At 46.6% G+C, this 27,109-nt stretch overlaps 1 protein-coding gene across 1 annotated transcript in view; it reads right to left on the bottom strand.

Annotated features, from left to right (window-relative positions):
• The window catches only part of camta2 (calmodulin binding transcription activator 2), a 133,192-nt gene that overhangs the window by 89,780 nt on the left and 16,303 nt on the right, over positions 1 to 27,109 (bottom strand). Inside the window, 5 exon segments of the mRNA XM_064940887.1 lie at positions 4,908 to 5,034; positions 5,593 to 7,334; positions 7,337 to 7,897; positions 14,264 to 14,404; positions 14,991 to 15,141. Coding sequence (XP_064796959.1) covers positions 4,908 to 5,034; positions 5,593 to 7,334; positions 7,337 to 7,897; positions 14,264 to 14,404; positions 14,991 to 15,141 — 2,722 coding nt within the window.

Genomic DNA, 27,109 nt, shown 5'->3' with positions numbered 1-27,109 from the left:
ACACAGAAACAACCATTCTGCCATCTAGAGGACACAGTAACAACCATTCTGCCATCTAGTGGACACAGTAACAACCAATCTGCCATCTAGTGGACATAGTAACAACCATTATGCAACAACCATTCTGCCATCTAGTGGACACAGTAACAACCATTCTGCCATCTAGTGGACACAGTAACAACCATTCTGCCATCTAGTTGATACAGTAACAACCATTCTGCAAAAACCATCCTGCCATCTAGTGGATACAGTAACAACCATTCTGCCATCTAGTGGATACAGTAACAACCATTCTGCCATCTAGAGGACACAGTAACAACCAATCTGCCATCTAGTGGATACAGTAACAACCATTCTGCCATCTAGTGGATACAGTAACAACCATTCTGCCATCTAGTGGATACAGTAACAACCATTCTGCCATCTAGTGGACATAGTAACAACCATTCTGCCATCTAGTGGACATAGTAACAACCATTCTGCCATCTAGTGGACACAGTAACAATCATTCTGCAACAACCATTCTGACATCTAGTGGACACAGTAACAACCATTCTGCCATCTAGTTGATACAGTAACAACCATTCTGCCATCTAGTGGACACAGTTACAACCATTCTGCCATCTAGTGGACACAGTAACAACCAATCTGCCATCTAGTGGATACAGTAACAACCATTCTGCCATCTAGTGGACACATTAACAACCATTCTGCCATCTAGTGGACACAGTAACAACCATTATGCAACAACCATTCTGCCATCTAGTGGACACATTAACAACCATTCTGCCATCTAGTGGACACAGTAACAACCATTATGCAACAACCATTCTGCCATCTAGTGGACACAGAAACAACCATTCTGCCATCTAGAGGATACAGTAACAACCATTCTGCCATCTAGTGGACACAGAAACAACCATTCTGCCATCTAGAGGACACAGTAACAACCATTCTGCCATCTAGTGGACACAGTAACAACCAATCTGCCATCTAGTGGACATAGTAACAACCATTATGCAACAACCATTCTGCCATCTAGTGGACACAGTAACAACCATTCTGCCATCTAGTGGACACAGAAACAACCATTCTGCCATCTAGAGGACACAGTAACAACCATTCTGCCATCTAGTGGACACAGTAACAACCATTCTGCCATCTAGTTGATACAGTAACAACCATTCTGCCATCTAGTGGACACAGTAACAACCATTCTGCCATCTAGAGGATACAGTAACAACCATTCTGCCATCTAGTGGACATAGTAACAACCATTATGCAACAACCATTCTGCCATCTAGTGGATACAGTAACAACCATCCTGCCATCTAGTGGATACAGTAACAACCATTATGCAACAACCATTCTGCCATCTAGTGGACACAGTAACAACCATTCTGCCATCTAGAGGATACAGTAACAACCATTCTGCCATCTAGTGGACATAGTAACAACCATTATGCAACAACCATTCTGCCATCTAGTGGACACAGTAACAACCATTCTGCCATCTAGAGGATACAGTAACAACCATTCTGCCATCTAGTGGACATAGTAACAACCATTATGCAACAACCATTCTGCCATCTAGTGGATACAGTAACAACCATCCTGCCATCTAGTGGATACAGTAACAACCATTCTGCCATCTAGTGGACACAGTAACAACCATTCTGCCATCTAGTGGATACAGTAACAACCATCCTGCCATCTAGTGGATACAGTAACAACCATTATGCAACAACCATTCTGCCATCTAGTGGACACAGAAACAACCATTCTGCCATCTAGTGGACACAGTAACAACCATTCTGCCATCCAGTTGATACATTAACAACCATTCTGCCATCTAGAGGATACAGTAACAACCATTCTGCCATCTAGTGGACATAGTAACAACCATTCTGCCATCTAGAGGATACAGTAACAACCATTCTGCCATCTAGTGGACATAGTAACAACCATTATGCAACAACCATTCTGCCATCTAGTGGATACAGTAACAACCATCCTGCCATCTAGTGGATACAGTAACAACCATCCTGCCATCTAGTGGATACAGTAACAACCATTCTGCCATCTAGTGGATACAGTAACAACCATTATGCAACAACCATTCTGCCATCTAGTGGACACATTAACAACCATTCTGCCATCTAGTGGACACAGTAACAACCATTATGCAACAACCATTCTGCCATCTAGTGGACACATTAACAACCATTCTGCCATCTAGTGGATACAGTAACAACCATTATGCAACAACCATTCTGCCATCTAGTGGACACAGAAACAACCATTCTGCCATCTAGTGGACACAGTAACAACCATTCTGCCATCTAGAGGATACAGTAACAACCATTCTGCCATCTAGTGGACATAGTAACAACCATTATGCAACAACCATTCTGCCATCTAGTGGATACAGTAACAACCATCCTGCCATCTAGTGGATACAGTAACAACCATTCTGCCATCTAGTGGACACAGTAACAACCATTCTGCCATCTAGTGGATACAGTAACAACCATCCTGCCATCTAGTGGATACAGTAACAACCATTATGCAACAACCATTCTGCCATCTAGAGGACACAGTAACAACCATTCTGCCATCTAGTGGACACAGTAACAACCAATCTGCCATCTAGTGGACATAGTAACAACCATTATGCAACAACCATTCTGCCATCTAGTGGACACAGTAACAACCATTCTGCCATCTAGTGGACACAGAAACAACCATTCTGCCATCTAGAGGACACAGTAACAACCATTCTGCCATCTAGTGGACACAGTAACAACCATCCTGCCATCTAGTGGATACAGTAACAACCATTCTGCCATCTAGTGGATACAGTAACAACCATTCTGCCATCTAGTGGACACAGTAACAACCATTATGCAACAACCATTCTGCCATCTAGTGGACACAGAAACAACCATTCTGCCATCTAGTGGACACAGTAACAACCATTATGCAACAACCATTCTGCCATCTAGTGGACACATTAACAACCATTCTGCCATCTAGTGGACACAGTAACAACCATTATGCAACAACCATTCTGCCATCTAGTGGACACATTAACAACCATTCTGCCATCTAGTGGACACAGTAACAACCATTATGCAACAACCATTCTGCCATCTAGTGGACACAGAAACAACCATTCTGCCATCTAGAGGACACAGTAACAACCATTCTGCCATCTAGTGGACACAGAAACAACCATTCTGCCATCTAGTGGACACAGTAACAACCATTCTGCCATCTAGTGGACACAGAAACAACCATTCTGCCATCTAGAGGACACAGTAACAACCATTCTGCCATCTAGTGGACACAGTAACAACCAATCTGCCATCTAGTGGACATAGTAACAACCATTATGCAACAACCATTCTGCCATCTAGTGGACACAGTAACAACCATTCTGCCATCTAGTGGACACAGAAACAACCATTCTGCCATCTAGAGGACACAGTAACAACCATTCTGCCATCTAGTGGACACAGTAACAACCATTCTGCCATCTAGTTGATACAGTAACAACCATTCTGCCATCTAGTGGACACAGTAACAACCAATCTGCCATCTAGTGGACATAGTAACAACCATTATGCAACAACCATTCTGCCATCTAGTGGATACAGTAACAACCAATCTGCCATCTAGTGGATACAGTAACAACCATTCTGCCATCTAGTGGACACAGTAACAACCAATCTGCCATCTAGTGGACATAGTAACAACCATTCTGCCATCTAGTGGATACAGTAACAACCATTCTGCCATCTAGTTGACACAGTAACAACCATCCTGCCATCTAGTGGATACAGTAACAACCATTCTGCCATCTAGTGGATACAGTAACAACCATTCTGCCATCTAGTGGACATAGTAACAACCATTCTGCCATCTAGTGGATACAGTAACAACCATTCTGCCATCTAGTGGATACAGTAACAACCATCCTGCCATCTAGTGGATACAGTAACAACCATTCTGCCATCTAGTGGATACAGTAACAACCATTCTGCCATCTAGTGGACATAGTAACAACCATTCTGCCATCTAGTGGATACAGTAACAACCATTCTGCCATCTAGTTGACACAGTAACAACCATCCTGCCATCTGGTGGACACAGTAACAACCATTCTGCCATCTAGTGGATACAGTAACAACCATTCTGCCATCTAGTGGACACAGTAACAACCATTATGCAACAACCATTCTGCCATCTAGTGGACACAGAAACAACCATTCTGCCATCTAGTGGACACAGTAACAACCATTATGCAACAACCATTCTGCCATCTAGTGGACACATTAACAACCATTCTGCCATCTAGTGGACACAGTAACAACCATTATGCAACAACCATTCTGCCATCTAGTGGACACATTAACAACCATTCTGCCATCTAGTGGACACAGTAACAACCATTATGCAACAACCATTCTGCCATCTAGTGGACACATTAACAACCATTCTGCCATCTAGTTGATACAGTAACAACCATTATGCAACAACCATTCTGCCATCTAGTGGACACAGAAACAACCATTCTGCCATCTAGTGGACATAGTAACAACCATTCTGCCATCTAGAGGATACAGTAACAACCATTATGCAACAACCATTCTGCCATCTAGTGGACACAGAAACAACCATTCTGCCATCTAGTGGACATAGTAACAACCATTCTGCCATCTAGTGGACACAGTAAAAACCATTCTGCCATCTAGTGGACACAGTAACAACCATTCTGCCATCTAGTGGACACAGTAACAACCATTCTGCCATCTAGAGGATACAGTAACAACCATTCTGCCATCTAGAGGATACAGTAACAACCATTCTGCCATCTAGTGGATACCGTGCGTGCGTGTACCTACCAGGGCAGTAGCTCCGTAGTACTCCAGGCTGAATAAGTGAAGCGGGGACGGTGCTCTGGTCAAACACGCAGCTGTAACGTCCAGTAGCCTCCAACCAGGGACCTGTTATCAACACCTTCACACCACCCTGACAGACGTATAAACTACCTATTAGTCTCAATTTCTGCTTCTCTGCTCAGGTTTAGATGAAGGTTAATTTGAACATATTTCTCTGTTCAGGTTTAGATGAAGGTTAATTTGAACATCTTTCTCTGCTCAGGTTTAGATGAAGGTTCATTTGAACATATTTCTCTGTTCAAGCTTAGATTCATTTCAATATCTTTCTCTGCTCAGGTTTAGATTAAGGTTCATTTGAACATCTTTCTCAGCTCAAGCTTAGATTCATTTCAATATCTTTCTCTGCTCAGGTTTAGATGAAGGTTAATTTGAAACTATTTCTCTGCTCAGGTTTAGATTAATTTGAATATCTTTCTCTGCTCAGGTTTAGGTTAATTTGAATATCTTTCTCTGCTCAGGTTTAGATGAAGGTTTATTTGAAAATCTTGCACACGTACAGCAACATACATAACATGTGATCTCATAAATACAGTCAAATGTATAATCAATACAAGGTCAATAAATAGGTCATGTTCAAAAGGCTTCCCATTAAATCAACCCAGACAGGCCCCCCTCTCCCCTGTCTCACCTCTGGGAAGGACCACTCGGGGGAGAAGTCTGTGATGGTTGCTAGGCGTTGTAGCTCAGTCCCGTTGTTAGGGGGAAGAGGGGGGAAGGGGAGGAAGGAGGAGGAGGGGGAGGGCTGGGGAGGAACCATGTAACGTACCCCTGTAGGAAACAGGCTGGTGGGAGCCGGGTTCGAGACGAGGACCGAGGTGTGTGTGTGTGTGTGTGTGTTGGGGGCGTCGGCCTCTGTGATGAGCTCAGAGATGAGGTCAGGGAACTGGCTGTCGAACGATATCTCTAGCTCCTCCGAGACATCCGTGACCTCCGACCTTTGACCCGTGTCCATGGGTGTGTCCTCTGCCTCGTAGCCCCGCCCCCTCTCCTCCTTTACTCTACCCCGCCCATTAGCCATATCGGTCATGTTAACATTACCCATAGTGGCATTGGCACTGTCCATATTAATAGTAGTCGAAAGAGCCATGTTTGCATTAGCCACGTTGTTGATGTTAGCAAACAGGGACTCTAAGGGAGTCGGCTGGCTGAGTCTCTGGTGCAGGAGTAAGAGCTGCCTCCCCCTCTCCCTTTCCACCTCCCTCTGCCTCTCTCTTTCCACCTCTTTCTCCATCTCTTTCTCCTGACTCTGAAGACGTCTGTGTTGCAGCAGGAGGAGTTGAGAGTGGTGGTTCTGGGTCAGTGGGGTCGGGGTTGGGTTGGGGTTACAGTGCATAGAGGTCATGGGTTGGGGGAGGTGCTGCTGGAGCTCTTTGGGCTCTAGGACGACCAATGGCTGCTCTCCGTCCTGCCTGTGAGGCTTCAGATTGGGCGCTATCTGCTGAGTGGGAGGGGTCTGCTGCGTTTCGTGGCGAATCAGGAGCAGCGATGATGATGCTTTTCTGTGGTGTTGCCCTGACGACGACGGCTTGGGGGATTGGCTTCGCTGGAGGAGAGCCAGTTTGGTGGGCGGGTGCCCCTCTTCTCTCCCCTCCTCCCTCTGTCTTTCTCTCTCTCCATCTGCCTCCCCCCTCTCCCCCTCTGTCTCCCCCAGAGGGCCCAGGGCCAGCGCTGATTCCAGACACAGAGGCAGGAGAGAGGGGGCGGAGTGGGACGGAGAGAGGGATAGAGAAAGGGATGGAGGGAGGGAGGAAGAAGGGATAGAGTGGGATGGAGAGAGGGATAGAGAAAGGGATGGAGGGAGGGAGGAAGAAGGGGCAGAGTGGGACGGAGAGAGGGATAGAGAAAGGGTTGGAGGGAGGGAGGAAGAAGGGGCAGAGTGGGATGGAGAGAGGGATAGAGAAAGGGTTGGAGGGAGGGAGGAAGAAGGGGCAGAGTGGGACGGAGAGAGGGATAGAGAAAGGGTTGGAGGGAGGGAGGAAGAAGGGGCAGAGGTCTGGAGCACCACTCTCTCTTCATTCTTCCTCTCTGCCTCAGAAGAGAGGGATGAGAGAGAGGAGGGAGGGGATGAGCAGGGGGGAGGGGACGTGGGGGAGAGGGAGAGAGTGAGGGAGGGTGCATGTGGGGAGGAGGAGGAGGGGGGAGGAGAGGGTGAGGAGGGGGGGAGAGTGCCTCCGTAGGTCTGACCCTGTTTAGGACTGTTCAGAAAGGAGTCTGGATCGAAGACAGGAGGTTGGCAGGGTGAGGGAGAGGGGGTGGCAGGAGGGAGAGGATGCAGGAGGGATGGAGAGGGGGATGGAGTGAGGAGTAGTCCCCCTATAACGGGTGAGGACAGGAGGGTGAGGCTGAGAGTAGCCACCCCGGGGTGGGGGGAGGGGTGGGTGGAGCAGGTGGGGTTGGGGGGGAGGGGGTGTCTGGTTTAGGGGGGACGGGGGAGAGTACCAGCTGACCTGAACGGGTAAGAGACAGACTCGACTCCCGCTCTCCTCCACCCTGCGTCCCGATGACCCCCGCCGTAGTCATGACGATCACCGCATTCTGCGGTAGGGCAACCGTCGTCAGGCCCCGCTGGTCACCATAGAAACTGTTGGTGGTGCCGTTGCTGACGGCGATGGTTGCTGTGCGGTGAGCCTGAGGGGGGGATGATGAGGAGGAGGAGGAGGAGGAGGGGGGAGAGGGGGAGGAAGAGACTCCCTCATGTCTCCCTACCAGGCTGGTAGACCCTCCAAGCTTTACCTGGGAGTGTGTGTGTGAGGGGGGAGGGTGTGTGTGTGGGGAAGGTTTCTTCTCGCCGCCTGCAGGGATGTCTCCCCCTCCTGTCTCCCCCTCAGCCAGGGGTGAGGCTGACATGGCAGGGCTGGTAGCGGGCAGTTTGGGGGAGATAATGCGATGTTTGGTGCTGTTACAGCGGTGGGGAATGTTAGCTCCAGGAGACGCTGGAAGGAGGAAGGTAAGATAGCGAGTGAGGGAGAGACGAGAGGGAGGGAGGAGAGGGAGGAGAGGGAAGAGAGGAAAGAGAGGGAAGAGAGGGACGAGAGGGACGAGAGGGAGGAGAGGGAGGAGAGGGAGGAAAGGAAAGAGGAGGAAGGGAGGGACGAGAGGGAGGAGAGGGAGGAAAGGGAAGAGAGGGAAGGGAGGGAGGAAACGGACGAGAGGGACAAGAGGGAGGAGAGGGAAGGGAGGGAGGAGGGAGGGAAGAGAGGGAGGACAGGGAGGAGGGAGGGAAGAGAGGGAAGAGAGGGAGGAAAGGGAAGGGAGGGACGAGAGGGAGGAGGGAGGGAAGAGAGGCAGGAGAGGGAGGAGGGAGGGAAGAGAGGGAGGGAGGGAAGAGAGGGAGGATAGAGAGGGAAGAGGGAGGGAAGAGAGGGAAGAGAGGGAGGAAAGGGAAGGGATGGACGAGCGGGATGAGAAGGAGGAGGGAGGGAAGAGAGGGAGGAGAGGGAGGAGGGAGGGAAGAGAGGGAGGAAGGAGGGAAGAGAGGGAGGAGAGGGACGAGAAGGAGGAGAGGGAAGAGAGGGAGGAGGGAGGGAAGAAAGGGAGGAGGGAGGGAAGAGAGGGAGGAGAGGGATGAGAGGGAAGAGAGGGAGGGAAGGGACGAGAGGGAGGAGAGGGTCGAGGGAGGAGAGGGACGAGAAGGAGGAGAGGGACGAGAGGGAGGAGGGAGGGAAGAGAGGGAGGAGAGGGACGAGAGGGAAGAGAAGGAGGGAAGGGACGAGAGGGACAAAAAGGAGGAGGGAAGAGGGAGGAGAATGAAAGAAACAGAACATACAGAATACATTGCAGTCTGTAGTCACAGTAGTCTGTAGTCACAGTAGTCTCTAGCCACAGCAGTCTGTAGTCACAGTAGTCTGTAGTCACAGTAGTCTGCAGTCACAGTAGTCACTAGTCACAGTAGTCGCAGTAGTCTCTAGGCACAGTAGTCTTTAGTCACAGTAGTCTGTAGTCGCAGTTGTCGGTGGTCACAGCAGTCTCAAGCCACAGTAGTCTGTAGTCACAGTAGTCTCTAGTCACAGTAGTCTCCAGTCACAGTAGTCTGTAGTCACAGTAGTCTCTAGCCACAGTAGACTGTAGTCACAGTAGTCCTTAGTCACAGTAGTCTCTAGCCACAGTAGTCTGTAGTCGCAGTAGTCTCTGGTCACAGTAGTCTGTAGTCGCAGTACTCTGTAGCCACAGTAGTCTCCAGTCACAGTAGTCTGTAGTCACAGTAGACTGTAGTCACAGTAGTCTTTCGTCACAGTAGTCTCTAGCCACAGCAGTCTATAGTCACAGTAGTCTCTCGTCACAGTAGTCTGTAGTCACCGTAGTCTCTAGTGACCATAGTCTCTTGTCACAGTAGTCTCTTGTCACAGTAGTCTCTTGTCACGGTAGTCTCGTCACAGTAGTCTGTAGTCACAGTAGTCTGTTGTCACAGTAGTCTGTAGTCACAGTAGTCTGCAGTCACAGTAGTCTCTAGCCACAGTAGTCTGTAGTCACAGTAGTCTGTAGTCACAGTAGCCTGTAGTCACAGTAGCCTGTAGTCGCAATAGTCTGTAGTCGCAGTAGTCTGTAGCTACAGTAGTCTGTAGTCACAAAAGTCTGTAGTCAAAGTAGTCCATAGTCACAGTAGTCTCTATCCACAGTAGTCTGTAGTCACAGTAGTCTGTAGTCACAGTAGTCTCTATCCACAGTAGTCTGTAGTCACAGTAGTCTGTAGTCACAGTAGTCTGTAGTCACAGTAGTCTCTAGCCACAGTAGTCTGTAGTCACAGTAGTCTGCAGTCACAGTAGTCTCTAGCCACAGTAGTCTGTAGTCACAGTAGTCTGTAGTCACAGTAGCCTGTAGTCACAGTAGCCTGTAGTCGCAGTGGTCTGTAGTCGCAATAGTCTGTAGTCGCAGTAGTCTGTAGCTACAGTAGTCTGTAGTCACAAAAGTCTGTAGTCAAAGTAGTCCATAGTCACAGTAGTCTCTATCCACAGTAGTCTGTAGTCACAGTAGTCTGTAGTCACAGTAGTCTGTAGTCACAGTAGTCTCTATCCACAGTAGTCTGTAGTCACAGTAGTCTGTAGTCACAGTAGTCTGTAGTCACAGTAGTCTCTAGCCACAGCAGTCTGTATTCACAGTAGTCTGCAGTCACAGTAGTCACTAGTCACAGTAGTCTCTAGCCGCAGTAGTCTGTAGTCCTGTGTGGCTCAGTCGGTAGAGCATGGCGCTTGCAACGCCAAGCGTCGTGGGTTCGATTCCCACTGGGGCCACCCATATGTAAAAGTAGTGGCCCCAGCCGACTTGTAAGTCGCTTTGGACAAAAGCGTCTGCTAAATGGGATATATTATTATTTATTATTTAGTCACAATAGTCTGTAGTCAAAGTAGTCTGTAGTCACAGTAGTCTCTAGCCACAGTAGTCTGTAGTCACAGTAGTCTGTAGTCACAGTAGTCTGTAGTCACAGTAGTCTGTAGTTACAGTAGTCTCTAGCCACAGTAATCTGTAGTCACAGTAGTCTGTAGTCACAGTAGTCTGAAGTCAGAGTAGTCTCTAGCCACAGTAGTCTGCAGTCACAGTAGTCTCTAGCAAAAGTAGAATGTAGTCACAGTAGTCTGTAGTCACAGTAGTCTGTAGTTGCAGTAGTCTGTGGTCACAGTTGTCTCTAGTCAAAGTAGTCTGTAGTCAATGTAGTCTCTAGCCACAGTCGTCTATAGTCGCAGTAGTCTCTATCCACAGTAGTCTGTAGTCACAGTAGTCTGAAGTCACAGTAGTCTAGTCACAGTAGTCTCTAGTCACAGTAGTCTGCAGTCACAGTAGTCTGTAGTCGCAGTAGTCTGTAGTCACAGTAGTCTCTGGTCACAGTAATCTGTAGTCACCATAGTCTGTAGTCACAGTAGTCTGTAGTCACAAGTCTTTAGTCGCAGTAGTCTGTGGTCGCAGTAGTCTCTAGCCACAGTAGTCTGTAGTCACAGTAGTCTCTGGTCACAGTAATATGTAGTCACTGTAGTCTGTAGTCACAGTAGTCTGTAGTCACAAGTCTGTAGTCGCAGTAGTCTGTGGTCGCAGTAGTCTCTAGTCACAGTAGTCTGTAGTCACAGTAGTCTCTAGCCACAGTAGTCTGTAGTCACAGTTGTCTCTAGCCACAGTAGTCTGTAGTCACAGTAGTCTATAGTGACTGTAGTCTGTCACGGTAGTCTCTAGTCACAGTAACCACAGTAGTATATAGTTACAGTAGTCTCCAGCCACAGTAGTCTGTAGTCACAGTAGTCTCTAGTCACAGTAGTCTCTAGTTACAGTAGTCACTAGTCACAGTAGTCTGCAGTCACAGTAGTCTCTAGTCACAGTAGTCACTAGTCACAGTAGTCTGTAGTCACTACTCACAGTGGTCTGTAGTCACAGTAGTCTGTAGTCACCGCAGTCTGTAGTCACAGTAGTCACTAGTCACGGTGGTCTCTAGTCACATTAGTCTTCAGTCACAGTAGTCACTATGCACAGTAGTCTCCAGTCACAGCAGTCACTAGTCACAGTAGTCCGTAGTCACGGTAGTCTGTAGTCACAGTAGTATCCAATCACAGTAGTCTCTAGTCACAGCAGTCCAGTCACAGTAGTCCACAGTCAGTAGTCTGTAGACAGTTGTCTGTAGTGACAGTAGTCTCTTGTCACAGTAGTCTCTAGTCACAGTAGCCTGCTGTCACAGCAATCTGCCGTCACAGTAGCCTGCCGTCACAGTAGTCTGCCATCACAGTAGTCTCTAGTCACAGTTATCTGCCGTCACAGTAGTCACTAGTCACAGTAGTCTCTAGTCACAGTAGTCTCTAGTCACAGTAGTCTCTAGTCACAGTAGTCTCTAGTCACAGTAGTCACTATGCACAGTAGTCTCCAGTCACAGCAGTCACTAGTCACAGTAGTCCGTAGTCACGGTAGTCCGTAGTCACGGTAGTCTGTAGTCACAGTAGTATCCAATCACAGTAGTCTCTAGTCACAGCAGTCCAGTCACAGTAGTCCACAGTCAGTAGTCTGTAGACAGTTGTCTGTAGTGACAGTAGTCTCTTGTCACAGTAGTCTCTAGTCACAGTAGCCTGCTGTCACAGCAATCTGCCGTCACAGTAGCCTGCCGTCACAGTAGTCTGCCATCACAGTAGTCTCTAGTCACAGTTATCTGCCGTCACAGTAGTCACTAGTCACAGTAGTCTCTAGTCACAGTAGTCTCTAGTCACAGTAGTCTCTAGTCACAGTAGTCTCTAGTCACAGTAGTCACTAGTCACGGTAGTCTGTAGTCACAGTAGTCTGCCATCACAGTAGTCACTAGTCACAGTAGTCTCTAGTCACAGTAGTCACAGTAGTCTCTAGTCACAGTAGTCTCTAGTCACAGTAGTCACTAGTCACAGTAGTCACTATGCACAGTAATCTCTAGTCACAGTAGTCTCTAGTCACATTAGTCTCCAGTAACAGTAGTCACTATGCACAGTAGTCTTTAGTCACAGCAGTCACTAGTCACAGTAGTCCGTAGTCACAGTAGTATCCAATCACAGTAGTCTTTAGTCACAGCAGTCCAGTCACAGTAGTCCGCAGTCACAGTAGTCCACAGTCAGTTGTCTGTAGTGACAGTAGTCTCTTGTCACAGTAGTCTCTAGTCACAGTAGCCTGCTGTCACAGCAATCTGCCGTCACAGTAGTCTGCCATCACAGTAGTCTCTAGTCACAGTTATCTGCCGTCACAGTAGTCACTAGTCACAGTAGTCTCCAGTCACAGTAGTCTGCAGTCACAGTAGTCCATAGTCACGGTAGCCGTAGTCACAGTAGTCTCTAGTCACAGTAGTCACTAGTCACAGTAGTCTCCAGTCACAGTAGTCTGCAGTCAGTGGTCCACAGTCACAGTAGTCCACAGTCACAGTGGCCCGTAGTCACGGTAGTCTGTAGTCACAGTAGTCTGCCATCACAGTAGTCACTAGTCACAGTAGTCTCTAGTCACAGTAGTCACAGTAGTCTCTAGTCACAGTAGTCTCTAGTCACAGTAGTCTCTAGTCACAGTAGTCACTAGTCACAGTAGTCACTATGCACAGTAATCTCTAGTCACAGTAGTCTCTAGTCACATTAGTCTCCAGTAACAGTAGTCACTATGCACAGTAGTCTTTAGTCACAGCAGTCACTAGTCACAGTAGTCCGTAGTCACAGTAGTATCCAATCACAGTAGTCTTTAGTCACAGCAGTCCAGTCACAGTAGTCCGCAGTCACAGTAGTCCACAGTCAGTAGTCCACAGTCAGTTGTCTGTAGTGACAGTAGTCTCTTGTCACAGTAGTCTCTAGTCACAGTAGCCTGCTGTCACAGCAATCTGCCGTCACAGTAGTCTGCCATCACAGTAGTCTCTAGTCACAGTAGTCTCCAGTCACAGTAGTCTGCAGTCACAGTAGTCCATAGTCACGGTAGCCGTAGTCACAATAGTCTCTCGTCACAGTAGTCTCTAGTCACAGTAGTCCGTAGTTACGGTAGTCTCTAGTCACAGTATTCCGTAGTTACGGTAGTCTCTAGTCACAGTATTCAGTAGTTACGGTAGTCTCTAGTCACGGTAGTCTCTAGTCACAGTATTCAGTAGTTACGGTAGTCTCTAGTCACGGTAGTCTCTAGTCACAGTATTCAGTAGTTACGGTAGTCTCTAGTCACAGTAGTCTCTAGTCACAGTATTCAGTAGTTACGATAGTCTCTAGTCACGGTAGTCTCTAGTCACAGTATTCCGTAGTCACGGTAGTCTCTAGTCACGGGAGTCTCTAGTCACAGTATTCAGTAGTTACAATAGTCTCTTGTCACGGTAGTCTCTAGTCACAGTATTCCGTAGTTACGGTAGTCTCTAGTCACGGTAGTCTCTAGTCACGGTAGTCTCTAGTCACAGTATTCAGTAGTTACGGTAGTCTCTAGTCACGGTAGTCTCTAGTCACGGTAGTCTCTAGTCACAGTATTCCGTAGTTACGGTAGTCTCTAGTCACGGTAGTCTCTAGTCACAGTATTCAGTAGTCACGGTAGTCTCTAGTCACGGTAGTCTCTAGTCACGGTAGTCTCTAGTCACAGTATTCAGTAGTTACGAGTCTCTAGTCACGGTAGTCTCTAGTCACGGTAGTCTCTAGTCACGGTAGTCTCTAGTCACAGTATTCAGTAGTTACGGTAGTCTCTAGTCACGGTAGTCTCTAGTCACGGTAGTCTCTAGTCACAGTATTCCGTAGTTACGGTAGTCTCTAGTCACGGTAGTCTCTAGTCACAGTATTCCGTAGTTACGGTAGTCTCTAGTCACAGTAGTCTGTAGTGTTTGGCTATACTGCCCTCCAGTGGTAACATTTACACAGATTTACCCAGTGTGGAGCTGCAGAGACAGGTGTGTGTGCGAGGCTGAGGTTTGGTCTGTTGAGACTCCAGGATCTGTTGAGCCAGTTGTTCTATAGAGAACTCTGATGATCCATAACCTTCTCCACATGACCACTTAATGCTGTGGACTAGAGAAACACAGAGAGAGAGAGACAGAGAGACAGAGACAGAGAGACAGAGAAACAGAGAGAGAGAGAGAGAGAGAGAGACAGACAGACAGACAGACAGACAGACAGACAGACAGACACAGAGAGAGACAGAGAGACAGACAGACAGACAGAGAAACACAGAGAGAGAGAGAGACAGAGAAACAGAGACATGGAGACAGAGAAACACAGAGAGCGAGAGAGAGACAGACAGAGAAACACAGAGACAGAGAGACAGAGAAACAGAGACAGAGAGACATGGAGACAGAGAAACACAGAGAGCGAGAGAGAGACAGACAGAGAAACACAGAGACAGAGAGACACCATAGATATTAGTCAGCCATCACATTGCCAGGACTTATGGTGCCTTCAAGTGGCGTGGGAATGAACCCGTCCCAAGACTGACCTCTGAGTGGGAGGAGGTACTCCCATCACTGACCTTTCACCTTTTCAACCAAAAGATGACAAATAGGTCTTTGATTTGTTTGTTTTTGTCGGACCTAAGACTTCCTAACTGGGAAGGTTTGTAATTCTGAGGAGCAGTATATGTATGTATGTGTGTACTAACACATAGGCTTGAGCTGGGCCAGTAGTTCGTCTCGGCTCCAGCGTAACGAGTCTCGGCGGTCGGCAACGGCACATAGCAACGGGCCGCACGCCTTCCCATGATCCTCCAGCGACGGAACATTTAGGTAGTGAACCAGCACCATGTCTGGGTTCTACACACACACACACACACACACACACACACACACACACACACACACACACACACACACACACACACACACACACACACACACACACACACACACACACACACACACACACACACACACACACACACACACAGAGAGAGAAGAGGTTAATACACACACACCAGGGTTTCCGTTAGCCGAAAATTAAAACTATTTTTAAGCAGGTAAATAAACGTGCAGCCCATTCTAACCCATCTAAACACAATCAACAATAATGGCAAGGTGAAAACAGGTTTTTACAAATTTTATTTATTTATTTTATTTTTTATTTCACCTTTATTTAACCAGGTAGGCAAGTTGAGAACAAGTTCTCATTTACAACTGCGACCTGGCCAAGATAAAGCAAAGCAGTTCGACACATACAACGACACAGAGTTACACATGGAGTAAAACAAACATACAGTCAATAATACAGTATAAACAAGTCTATATACGATGTGAGCAAATGAGGTGAGATAAGGGAGGTAAAGGTAAAAAAAGGCCATGGTGGCAAAGTAAATACAATATAGCAAGTAAAACACTGGAATGGTAGATTTGCAATGGAAGAATGTGCAAAGTAGAAATAAAAATAATGGGGTGCAAAGGAGCAAAATAAATAAATTAAATACAGTAGGGAAAGAGGTAGTTGCTTGGGCTAAATTATAGGTGGGCTATGTACAGGTGCAGTAATCTGTGAGCTGCTCTGCCAACGGGTCAAAGCTCACGGGATTTTCTCCATTACTCGCTCTATTGAAAGGACACATCCAGCCGAACAAACAGAAACTGTTCCCAGATCCGTAGCTGGTTGGGAAGGGTGGGGGCGATGACGTCAAAGTTGGGGTAACTTTCCTGATGAGAGAGAGAGTTTGGGAGAATGGCTGCCCTGTGAGTTCTGCTTTACATACAGACATAATTCGAACGGTTTTAGAAGCTTTAGAGTGTTTTCTATTCAATAATAATTATTATATGCATATATTAGCAATTTTGGACAGATTTCTTTTCTGTTTACTATGGGCACGCAATTCCTCCAAAGGGGGCAGTATTGTGCATAGCCTTAACAGGATTTATTAAAGCCAGTGAGGGAGATAAGTGTTTCCAGTTTCAGAGGTTTTTGTAGTTCGTTCCAGTCATTGGAGCAGGGAACTGGAAGGAGAGGCGGCCAAAGAAAGAATTGGTTTTGGGGGTGACTAGAGAGATATACCTGCTGGAGCGTGTGCTACAGGTGGGAGATGCTATGGTGACCAGCGAGCTGAGATAAGGGGGGACTTTACCTAGCAGGGTCATGTAGATGACATAGAGCCAGTGGGTTTGGCGACGAGTATGAAGCGAGGGCCAGCCAACGAGAGCGTACAGGTCGCAATGGTGGGTAGTATATGGGGCTTTGGTGACCAAACGGATTGCACTGTGATAGACTGCATCCAATTTGTTGAGTAGGGTATTGGAGGCTATTTTGTAAATGACATCGCCAAAGTCGAGGATCGGTAGGATGGTCAGTTTTACAAGGGTATGTTTGGCAGCATGAGTGAAGGATGCTTTGTTGTGAAATAGGAAGCCAATTCTAGATTTAACTTTGGATTGGAGATGTTTGATATGGGTCTGGAATGAGAGTTTACAGTCTAACCAGACACCTAAGTATTTGTAGTTGTCCACGTATTCTAAGTCAGAGCCGTCCAGAGTAGCGATGTTGGACAGGCGGGCAGGTGCAGGTAGCGATCGGTTGAAGAGCATGCATTTAGTTTTACTTGTATTTAAGAGCAATTGGAGGCCACGGAAGGAGAGTTGTATGGCATTGAAGCTGAATGTTTGCAAATGCATTGAAAATGAAATACAGAAATATCTCATTTACATAGTATTCACATCGCTCAGTCAATACATGTAAGAATCACTTTTGGCAGAGATGGAGTCTTCTTGAGTCAGAGATGGAGTCTTCTTGGGACAGAGATGGAGTCTTCTTGGGACAGAGATGGAGTCTTCTTGAGTCAGAGATGGAGTCTTCTTGAGTCAGAGATGGAGTCTTCTTGAGTCAGAGATGGAGTCTTCTTGAGTCAGAGATGGAGTCTTCTTGGGACAGAGATGGAGTCTTCTTGAGTCAGAGATGGAGTCTTCTTGAGACAGAGATGGAGTCTTCTTGGGACAGAGATGGAGTCTTCTTGGGACAGAGATGGAGTCTTCTTGAGTCAGAGATGGAGTCTTCTTGAGTCAGAGATGGAGTCTTCTTGGGACAGAGATGGAGTCTTCTTGAGTCAGAGATGGAGTCTTCTTGAGACAGAGATGGAGTCTTCTTGAGACAGAGATGGAGTCTTCTTGGGACAGAGATGGAGTCTTCTTGGGACAGAGATGGAGTCTTCTTGAGTCAGAGATGGAGTGTTCTTGAGTCAGAGATGGAGTCTTCTTGGGACAGAGATGGAGTCTTCTTGAGTCAGAGATGGAGTCTTCTTGAGACAGAGATGGAGTCTTCTTGGGACAGAGATGGAGTCTTCTTGAGACAGAGATGGAGTGTTCTTGGGTCCATAAAGTTAATTTATTTGCCACATTTTTAGCAATTTTATTATAGTGCCTTATTGATGACATGTTTTGGAATAGTTTTATTCTGTACAGGCTTCCTTCTTTTCACTCTGTCATTTAGGTTTGTATTGTGAAGTAACAGTGTTGTTGATCCATCCTCAGTTTTCTCATATCACAGCCAATCAACTCTGTAACTGTTTTAAAAAGTCACCATTGACCTCATGGTGAAATACCTGATCGGTTTCCTTCCTCTCCAGCAACTGAGTTTAGTGAAAGCGGTATCTTTGTAGTGGCTGGGTGTATTAGTACACCATCCTAAGTGTAATTGATAACTTCACCATGCTTAAAGGGATATTCAAAGTCTGCTTGTATTATTTATACCCATCTAATAATAGGTTAGGGTTAGGACCCTTCTTTGTGAGGCATTGAAAAACCTTGCTGGTCTTTGTGGTTGAATCTGTGTTTGAAATTCACTGCTTGACTGAGGGACCTTACAGATAATTGTAAGTGTGGGAGTCAGGGATATTAAGAACGCATTCTAGTCATATTATCAACCCATCCTAGTCGTTTATAATTCTAGTTAGATTATCAACCCATACTAGTGGTTTATAATTCTAGTCAGATTATCAACCCATACTAGTGGTTTATAATTCTAGTCAGATTATCAACCCATCCTAGTGGTTTATAATTCTAGTCAGATTATCAACCCATACTAGTGGTTTATAATCCTAGTCATATTATCAACCAATCCTAGTCATATTATCAACCAATACTAGTCATATTATCAACCAATACTAGTCATATTATCAACCAATACTAGTCATATTATCAACCAATACTAGTCATGTTATCAACCCATCCTAGTCATATTATCAACCAATCCTAGTCATATTATCAACCAATACTAGTCATATTATCAACCAATACTAGTCATATTATCAACCAATACTAGTCATGTTATCAACCCATCCTAGTCAGATTATCAACCAATACTAGTCATATTATCAACCAATACTAGTCAGATTATCAACCAATACTAGTCATATTATCAACCAATACTAGTCATATTATCAATATGACCAGGTGTGTTGTCTAGAATGGTGTTTTCCCAGTTGTGCTGTCTAGAGTGGTGTTTTCCCAGGTGTGTTGTCTAGAGTGGTGTTTTCCCAGGTGTGTTTTCCCAATTGTGTTTTCTAGAATGGTGTTTTCCCAGGTGTGTTGTCTAGAGTGGAGTTTTCCCAGGTGTGTTTTCTAGAGTGGAGTTTTCCCAGGTGTGTTTTCTAGAGTGGAGTTTTCCCAGGTGTGTTGTCTAGAGTGGTGTTTTCCCAGGTGTGTTGTCTAGAGTGGTGTTTTCCCAGGTGTGCTGTCTAGAGTGGTGTTTTCCCAGGTGTGTTTTCCCAGGTGTGCTGTCTAGAATGGTGTTTTCCCAGGTGTGTTGTCTAGAGTGGTGTTTTCCCAGGTGTGTTTTCCCAGGTGTGTTTTCCCAGGTGTGCTGTCTAGAATGGTGTTTTCCTAGGTGTGCTGTCTAGAATGGTGTTTTCCCAGGTGTTTTCTAGGGTGGAGTTTTCCCAGGTGTGTTGTCTAGAGTGGTGTTTTCCCAGGTGTGTTTTCTAGAGTGGAGTTTTCCTAGGTGTGTTGTCTAGAGTGGTGTTTTCCCAGGTGTGTTGTCTAGAGTGGAGTTTTCCTAGGTGTGTTGTCTAGAGTGGAGTTTTCCTAGGTGTGTTGTCTAGAGTGGTGTTTTCCTAGGTATGTTTTCTAGAGTGGAGTTTTCCTAGGTGTGTTGTCTAGAGTGGAGTTTTCCCAGGTGTGTTGTCTAGAGTGGAGTTTTCCTAGGTGTGTTTTCTAGAGTGGAGTTTTCCCAGGTGTGTTTTCTAGAGTGGAGTTTTCCTAGGTGTGTTTTCCTAGGTGTGTTTTCCTGGTCATTATCAATATGACCAGGTGTGTTGTCTAGAATGGTGTTTTCCCAGTTGGGCTGTCTAGAGTGGTGTTTTCCCAGGTGTGTTGTCTAGAGTGGTGTTTTCCCAGGTGTGTTTTCCCAGTTGTGCTGTCTAGAGTGGTGTTTTCCCAGGTGTGTTTTCCCAGGTGTGTTGTCTAGAATGGTGTTTTCCCAGGTGTGTTTTCTAGAGTGGTGTTTTCCCAGGTGTGTTGTCTAGAGTGGAGTTTTCCCAGGTGTGTTGTCTAGAGTGGAGTTTTCCCAGGTGTGTTGTCTAGAGTGGTGTTTTCCCAGGTGTGTTGTCTAGAATGGTGTTTTCCCAGGTGTGTTTTCCCAGGTGTGCTGTCTAGAATGGTGTTTTCCCAGGTGTGTTTTCCCAGATGTGCTGTCTAGAATGGTGTTTTCCCAGGTGTGTTTTCCCAGGTGTGCTGTCTAGAATGGTGTTTTCCCAGGTGTGTTTTCCCAGGTGTGCTGTCTAGAATGGTGTTTTCCCAGGTGTGCTGTCTAGAGTGGTGTTTTCCCAGGTGTGCTGTCTAGAGTGGTGTTTTCCCAGGTGTGCTGTCTAGAATGGTGTTTTCCCAGGTGTGCTGTCTAGAATGGTGTTTTCCCAGGTGTGTTTTCCCAGGTGTGCTGTCTAGAATGGTGTTTTCCCAGGTGTGCTGTCTAGAGTGGTGTTTTCCCAGGTGTGCTGTCTAGAATGGTGTTTTCCTAGGTGTGCTGTCTAGAATGGTGTTTTCCCAGGTGTGCTGTCTAGAATGGTGTTTTCCCAGGTGTGCTGTCTAGAGTGGTGTTTTCCCAGGTGTGTTTTCTAGGGTGGAGTTTTCCCAGGTGTGTTGTCTAGAGTGGTGTTTTCCCAGGTGTGTTTTCTAGAGTGGAGTTTTCCTAGGTGTGTTGTCTAGAGTGGTGTTTTCCCAGGTGTGTTGTCTAGAGTGGAGTTTTCCTAGGTGTGTTGTCTAGAGTGGAGTTTTCCTAGGTGTGTTGTCTAGAGTGGTGTTTTCCTAGGTGTGTTTTCTAGAGTGGAGTTTTCCTAGGTGTGTTGTCTAGAGTGGAGTTTTCCCAGGTGTGTTGTCTAGAATGGTGTTTTCCCAGTTGGGCTGTCTAGAGTGGTGTTTTCCAAGGTGTGTTTTCTAGAGTGGTGTTTTCCCAGGTGTGTTTTCTAGAGTGGAGTTTTCCCAGGTGTGTTGTCTAGAGTGGTGTTTTCCCAGGTGTGTTGTCTAGAGTGGTGTTTTCCCAGGTGTGTTGTCTAGAGTGGTGTTTTCCCAGGTGTGTTTTCCCAGGTGTGCTGTCTAGAGTGGTGTTTTCCCAGGTGTGCTGTCTAGAATGGTGTTTTCCCAGGTGTGTTTTCCCAGATGTGCTGTCTAGAATGGTGTTTTCCCAGGTGTGTTTTCCCAGGTGTGCTGTCTAGAATGGTTTTTCCCAGGTGTGTTTTCCCAGGTGTGCTGTCTAGAATGGTGTTTTCCCAGGTGTGCTGTCTAGAGTGGTGTTTTCCCAGGTGTGTTTTCTAGGGTGGAGTTTTCCCAGGTGTGTTGTCTAGAGTGGTGTTTTCCCAGGTGTGTTTTCTAGAGTGGAGTTTTCCTAGGTGTGTTGTCTAGAGTGGTGTTTTCCAAGGTGTGTTGTCTAGAGTGGAGTTTTCCTAGGTGTGTTGTCTAGAATGGTGTTTTCCCAGTTGGGCTGTCTAGAGTGGTGTTTTCCCAGGTGTGTTTTCTAGAGTGGTGTTTTCCCAGGTGTGTTGTCTAGAGTGGAGTTTTCCCAGGTGTGTTTTCTAGAGTGGAGTTTTCCCAGGTGTGTTGTCTAGAGTGGTGTTTTCCCAGGTGTGTTGTCTAGTGTGGTGTTTTCCCAGGTGTGTTTTCCCAGGTGTGCTGTCTAGAGTGGTGTTTTCCCAGGTGTGTTTTCCCAGGTGTGCTGTCTAGAATGGTGTTTTCCCAGGTGTGTTTTCCCAGATGTGCTGTCTAGAATGGTGTTTTCCCAGGTGTGTTGTCTAGAGTGGTGTTTTCCCAGGTGTGCTTTCCCAGGTGTGCTGTCTAGAATGGTGTTTTCCTAGGTGTGCTGTCTAGAATGGTGTTTTCCCAGGTGTGTTGTCTAGAATGGTGTTTTCCTAGGTGTGCTGTCTAGAATGGTGTTTTCCCAGGTGTGTTGTCTAGAGTGGTGTTTTCCCAGGTGTGTTTTCCCAGGTGTGCTGTCTAGAATGGTGTTTTCCCAGGTGTGTTTTCCCAGGTGTGCTGTCTAGAATGGTGTTTTCCCAGGTGTGTTTTCCCAGATGTGCTGTCTAGAATGGTGTTTTCCCAGGTGTGTTGTCTAGAGTGGTGTTTTCCCAGGTGTGCTTTCCCAGGTGTGCTGTCTAGAATGGTGTTTTCCTAGGTGTGCTGTCTAGAATGGTGTTTTCCCAGGTGTGTTGTCTAGAGTGGTGTTTTCCCAGGTGTGTTTTCCCAGGTGTGCTGTCTAGAATGGTGTTTTCCCAGGTGTGTTTTCCCAGGTGTGCTGTCTAGAATGGTGTTTTCCCAGGTGTGCTGTCTAGAGTGGTGTTTTCCCAGGTGTGTTTTCTAGAGTGGAGTTTTCCTAGGTGTGTTGTCTAGAGTGGTGTTTTCCCAGGTGTGTTGTCTAGAGTGGAGTTTTCCTAGGTGTGTTGTCTAGAGTGGAGTTTTCCCAGGTGTGTTGTCTAGAGTGGTGTTTTCCTAGGTGTGTTTTCTAGAGTGGAGTTTTCCTAGGTGTGTTTTCTAGAGTGGAGTTTTCCCAGGTGTGTTGTCTAGAGTGGAGTTTTCCTAGGTGTGTTTTCTAGAGTGGAGTTTTCCCAGGTGTGTTTTCTAGAGTGGTGTTTTCCCAGGTGTGTTGTCTAGAGTGGAGTTTTCCTAGGTGTGTTGTCTAGAGTGGTGTTTTCCTAGGTGTGTTTTCTAGAGTGGAGTTTTCCTAGGTGTGTTGTCTGGAGTGGTGTTTTCCCAGGTGTGTTTTCTAGAGTGGTGTTTTCCCAGGTGTGTTGTCTAGAGTGGAGTTTTCCTAGGTGTGTTTTCTAGAGTGGAGTTTTCCCAGGTGTGTTTTCTAGAGTGGTGTTTTCCCAGGTGTGTTGTCTAGAGTGGAGTTTTCCTAGGTGTGTTGTCTAGAGTGGTGTTTTCCCAGGTGTGTTTTCCCAGATGTGCTGTCTAGAATGGTGTTTTCCCAGGTGTGTTTTCCCAGGTGTGCTGTCTAGAATGGTGTTTTCCCAGGTGTGTTTTCCCAGGTGTGCTGTCTAGAATGGTGTTTTCCCAGGTGTGCTGTCTAGAGTGGTGTTTTCCCAGGTGTGCTGTCTAGAGTGGTGTTTTCCCAGGTGTGCTGTCTAGAATGGTGTTTTCCCAGGTGTGCTGTCTAGAATGGTGTTTTCCCAGGTGTGTTTTCCCAGGTGTGCTGTCTAGAATGGTGTTTTCCCAGGTGTGTTTTCCCAGATGTGCTGTCTAGAATGGTGTTTTCCCAGGTGTGTTTTCCCAGGTGTGCTGTCTAGAATGGTGTTTTCCCAGGTGTGTTTTCCCAGGTGTGCTGTCTAGAATGGTGTTTTCCCAGGTGTGCTGTCTAGAGTGGTGTTTTCCCAGGTGTGTTTTCTAGGGTGGAGTTTTCCCAGGTGTGTTGTCTAGAGTGGTGTTTTCCCAGGTGTGTTTTCTAGAGTGGAGTTTTCCTAGGTGTGTTGTCTAGAGTGGTGTTTTCCAAGGTGTGTTGTCTAGAGTGGAGTTTTCCTAGGTGTGTTGTCTAGAATGGTGTTTTCCCAGTTGGGCTGTCTAGAGTGGTGTTTTCCCAGGTGTGTTTTCTAGAGTGGTGTTTTCCCAGGTGTGTTGTCTAGAGTGGAGTTTTCCCAGGTGTGTTTTCTAGAGTGGAGTTTTCCCAGGTGTGTTGTCTAGAGTGGTGTTTTCCCAGGTGTGTTGTCTAGAGTGGTGTTTTCCCAGGTGTGTTTTCCCAGGTGTGCTGTCTAGAGTGGTGTTTTCCCAGGTGTGTTTTCCCAGGTGTGCTGTCTAGAATGGTGTTTTCCCAGGTGTGTTTTCCCAGATGTGCTGTCTAGAATGGTGTTTTCCCAGGTGTGTTGTCTAGAGTGGAGTTTTCCTAGGTGTGTTTTCTAGAGTGGAGTTTTCCCAGGTGTGTTTTCTAGAGTGGTGTTTTCCCAGGTGTGTTGTCTAGAGTGGAGTTTTCCTAGGTGTGTTGTCTAGAGTGGTGTTTTCCCAGGTGTGTTTTCCCAGATGTGCTGTCTAGAATGGTGTTTTCCCAGGTGTGTTTTCCCAGGTGTGCTGTCTAGAATGGTGTTTTCCCAGGTGTGTTTTCCCAGGTGTGCTGTCTAGAATGGTGTTTTCCCAGGTGTGCTGTCTAGAGTGGTGTTTTCCCAGGTGTGCTGTCTAGAGTGGTGTTTTCCCAGGTGTGCTGTCTAGAATGGTGTTTTCCCAGGTGTGCTGTCTAGAATGGTGTTTTCCCAGGTGTGTTTTCCCAGGTGTGCTGTCTAGAATGGTGTTTTCCCAGGTGTGTTTTCCCAGATGTGCTGTCTAGAATGGTGTTTTCCCAGGTGTGTTTTCCCAGGTGTGCTGTCTAGAATGGTGTTTTCCCAGGTGTGTTTTCCCAGATGTGCTGTCTAGAATGGTGTTTTCCCAGGTGTGTTGTCTAGAGTGGTGTTTTCCCAGGTGTGCTTTCCCAGGTGTGCTGTCTAGAATGGTGTTTTCCTAGGTGTGCTGTCTAGAATGGTGTTTTCCCAGGTGTGTTGTCTAGAATGGTGTTTTCCTAGGTGTGCTGTCTAGAATGGTGTTTTCCCAGGTGTGTTGTCTAGAGTGGTGTTTTCCCAGGTGTGTTTTCCCAGGTGTGCTGTCTAGAATGGTGTTTTCCCAGGTGTGTTTTCCCAGGTGTGCTGTCTAGAATGGTGTTTTCCCAGGTGTGCTGTCTAGAGTGGTGTTTTCCCAGGTGTGTTTTCTAGAGTGGAGTTTTCCTAGGTGTGTTGTCTAGAGTGGTGTTTTCCCAGGTGTGTTGTCTAGAGTGGAGTTTTCCTAGGTGTGTTGTCTAGAGTGGAGTTTTCCCAGGTGTGTTGTCTAGAGTGGTGTTTTCCTAGGTGTGTTTTCTAGAGTGGAGTTTTCCTAGGTGTGTTTTCTAGAGTGGAGTTTTCCCAGGTGTGTTGTCTAGAGTGGAGTTTTCCTAGGTGTGTTTTCTAGAGTGGAGTTTTCCCAGGTGTGTTTTCTAGAGTGGTGTTTTCCCAGGTGTGTTGTCTAGAGTGGAGTTTTCCTAGGTGTGTTGTCTAGAGTGGTGTTTTCCTAGGTGTGTTTTCTAGAGTGGAGTTTTCCTAGGTGTGTTGTCTGGAGTGGTGTTTTCCCAGGTGTGTTTTCTAGAGTGGTGTTTTCCCAGGTGTGTTGTCTAGAGTGGAGTTTTCCTAGGTGTGTTTTCTAGAGTGGAGTTTTCCCAGGTGTGTTTTCTAGAGTGGTGTTTTCCCAGGTGTGTTGTCTAGAGTGGAGTTTTCCTAGGTGTGTTGTCTAGAGTGGTGTTTTCCCAGGTGTGTTTTCCCAGATGTGCTGTCTAGAATGGTGTTTTCCCAGGTGTGTTTTCCCAGGTGTGCTGTCTAGAATGGTGTTTTCCCAGGTGTGTTTTCCCAGGTGTGCTGTCTAGAATGGTGTTTTCCCAGGTGTGCTGTCTAGAGTGGTGTTTTCCCAGGTGTGCTGTCTAGAGTGGTGTTTTCCCAGGTGTGCTGTCTAGAATGGTGTTTTCCCAGGTGTGCTGTCTAGAATGGTGTTTTCCCAGGTGTGTTTTCCCAGGTGTGCTGTCTAGAATGGTGTTTTCCCAGGTGTGCTGTCTAGAGTGGTGTTTTCCCAGGTGTGCTGTCTAGAATGGTGTTTTCCCAGGTGTGTTTTCCCAGGTGTGCTGTCTAGAATGGTGTTTTCCCAGGTGTGCTGTCTAGAGTGGTGTTTTCCCAGGTGTGTTTTCTAGAGTGGTGTTTTCCCAGGTGTGTTGTCTAGAGTGGAGTTTTCCTAGGTGTGTTGTCTAGAGTGGAGTTTTCCCAGGTGTGTTGTCTAGAGTGGTGTTTTCCTAGGTGTGTTTTCTAGAGTGGAGTTTTCCTAGGTGTGTTTTCTAGAGTGGAGTTTTCCCAGGTGTGTTGTCTAGAGTGGAGTTTTCCTAGGTGTGTTTTCTAGAGTGGAGTTTTCCTAGGTGTGTTGTCTGGAGTGGTGTTTTCCCAGGTGTGTTTTCTAGAGTGGTGTTTTCCCAGGTGTGTTGTCTAGAGTGGAGTTTTCCTAGGTGTGTTTTCTAGAGTGGAGTTTTCCCAGGTGTGTTTTCTAGAGTGGTGTTTTCCCAGGTGTGTTGTCTAGAGTGGAGTTTTCCTAGGTGTGTTGTCTAGAGTGGTGTTTTCCTAGGTGTGTTGTCTAGAGTGGAGTTTTCCTAGGTGTGTTGTCTAGAGTGGAGTTTTCCCAGGTGTGTTGTCTAGAGTGGTGTTTTCCTAGGTGTGTTTTCTAGAGTGGAGTTTTCCTAGGTGTGTTTTCTAGAGTGGAGTTTTCCCAGGTGTGTTGTCTAGAGTGGAGTTTTCCTAGGTGTGTTTTCTAGAGTGGAGTTTTCCCAGGTGTGTTTTCTAGAGTGGTGTTTTCCCAGGTGTGTTGTCTAGAGTGGAGTTTTCCTAGGTGTGTTGTCTAGAGTGGTGTTTTCCTAGGTGTGTTTTCTAGAGTGGAGTTTTCCTAGGTGTGTTGTCTGGAGTGGTGTTTTCCCAGGTGTGTTTTCTAGAGTGGTGTTTTCCCAGGTGTGTTGTCTAGAGTGGAGTTTTCCTAGGTGTGTTTTCTAGAGTGGAGTTTTCCCAGGTGTGTTTTCTAGAGTGGTGTTTTCCCAGGTGTGTTGTCTAGAGTGGAGTTTTCCTAGGTGTGTTGTCTAGAGTGGTGTTTTCCCAGGTGTGTTTTCCCAGATGTGCTGTCTAGAATGGTGTTTTCCCAGGTGTGTTTTCCCAGGTGTGCTGTCTAGAATGGTGTTTTCCCAGGTGTGTTTTCCCAGGTGTGCTGTCTAGAATGGTGTTTTCCCAGGTGTGCTGTCTAGAGTGGTGTTTTCCCAGGTGTGCTGTCTAGAGTGGTGTTTTCCCAGGTGTGCTGTCTAGAATGGTGTTTTCCCAGGTGTGCTGTCTAGAATGGTGTTTTCCCAGGTGTGTTTTCCCAGGTGTGCTGTCTAGAATGGTGTTTTCCCAGGTGTGCTGTCTAGAGTGGTGTTTTCCCAGGTGTGCTGTCTAGAATGGTGTTTTCCCAGGTGTGTTTTCCCAGGTGTGCTGTCTAGAATGGTGTTTTCCCAGGTGTGCTGTCTAGAGTGGTGTTTTCCCAGGTGTGTTTTCTAGAGTGGAGTTTTCCTAGGTGTGTTGTCTAGAGTGGTGTTTTCCCAGGTGTGTTGTCTAGAGTGGAGTTTTCCTAGGTGTGTTGTCTAGAGTGGAGTTTTCCCAGGTGTGTTGTCTAGAGTGGTGTTTTCCTAGGTGTGTTTTCTAGAGTGGAGTTTTCCTAGGTGTGTTTTCTAGAGTGGAGTTTTCCCAGGTGTGTTGTCTAGAGTGGAGTTTTCCTAGGTGTGTTT

This window comes from Oncorhynchus masou, chromosome 27, assembly GCF_036934945.1.
Source record: "Oncorhynchus masou masou isolate Uvic2021 chromosome 27, UVic_Omas_1.1, whole genome shotgun sequence".
Lineage (NCBI taxonomy): Eukaryota > Metazoa > Chordata > Actinopteri > Salmoniformes > Salmonidae > Oncorhynchus > Oncorhynchus masou.
This window is presented reverse-complemented; position numbering and strand designations above follow the sequence as displayed.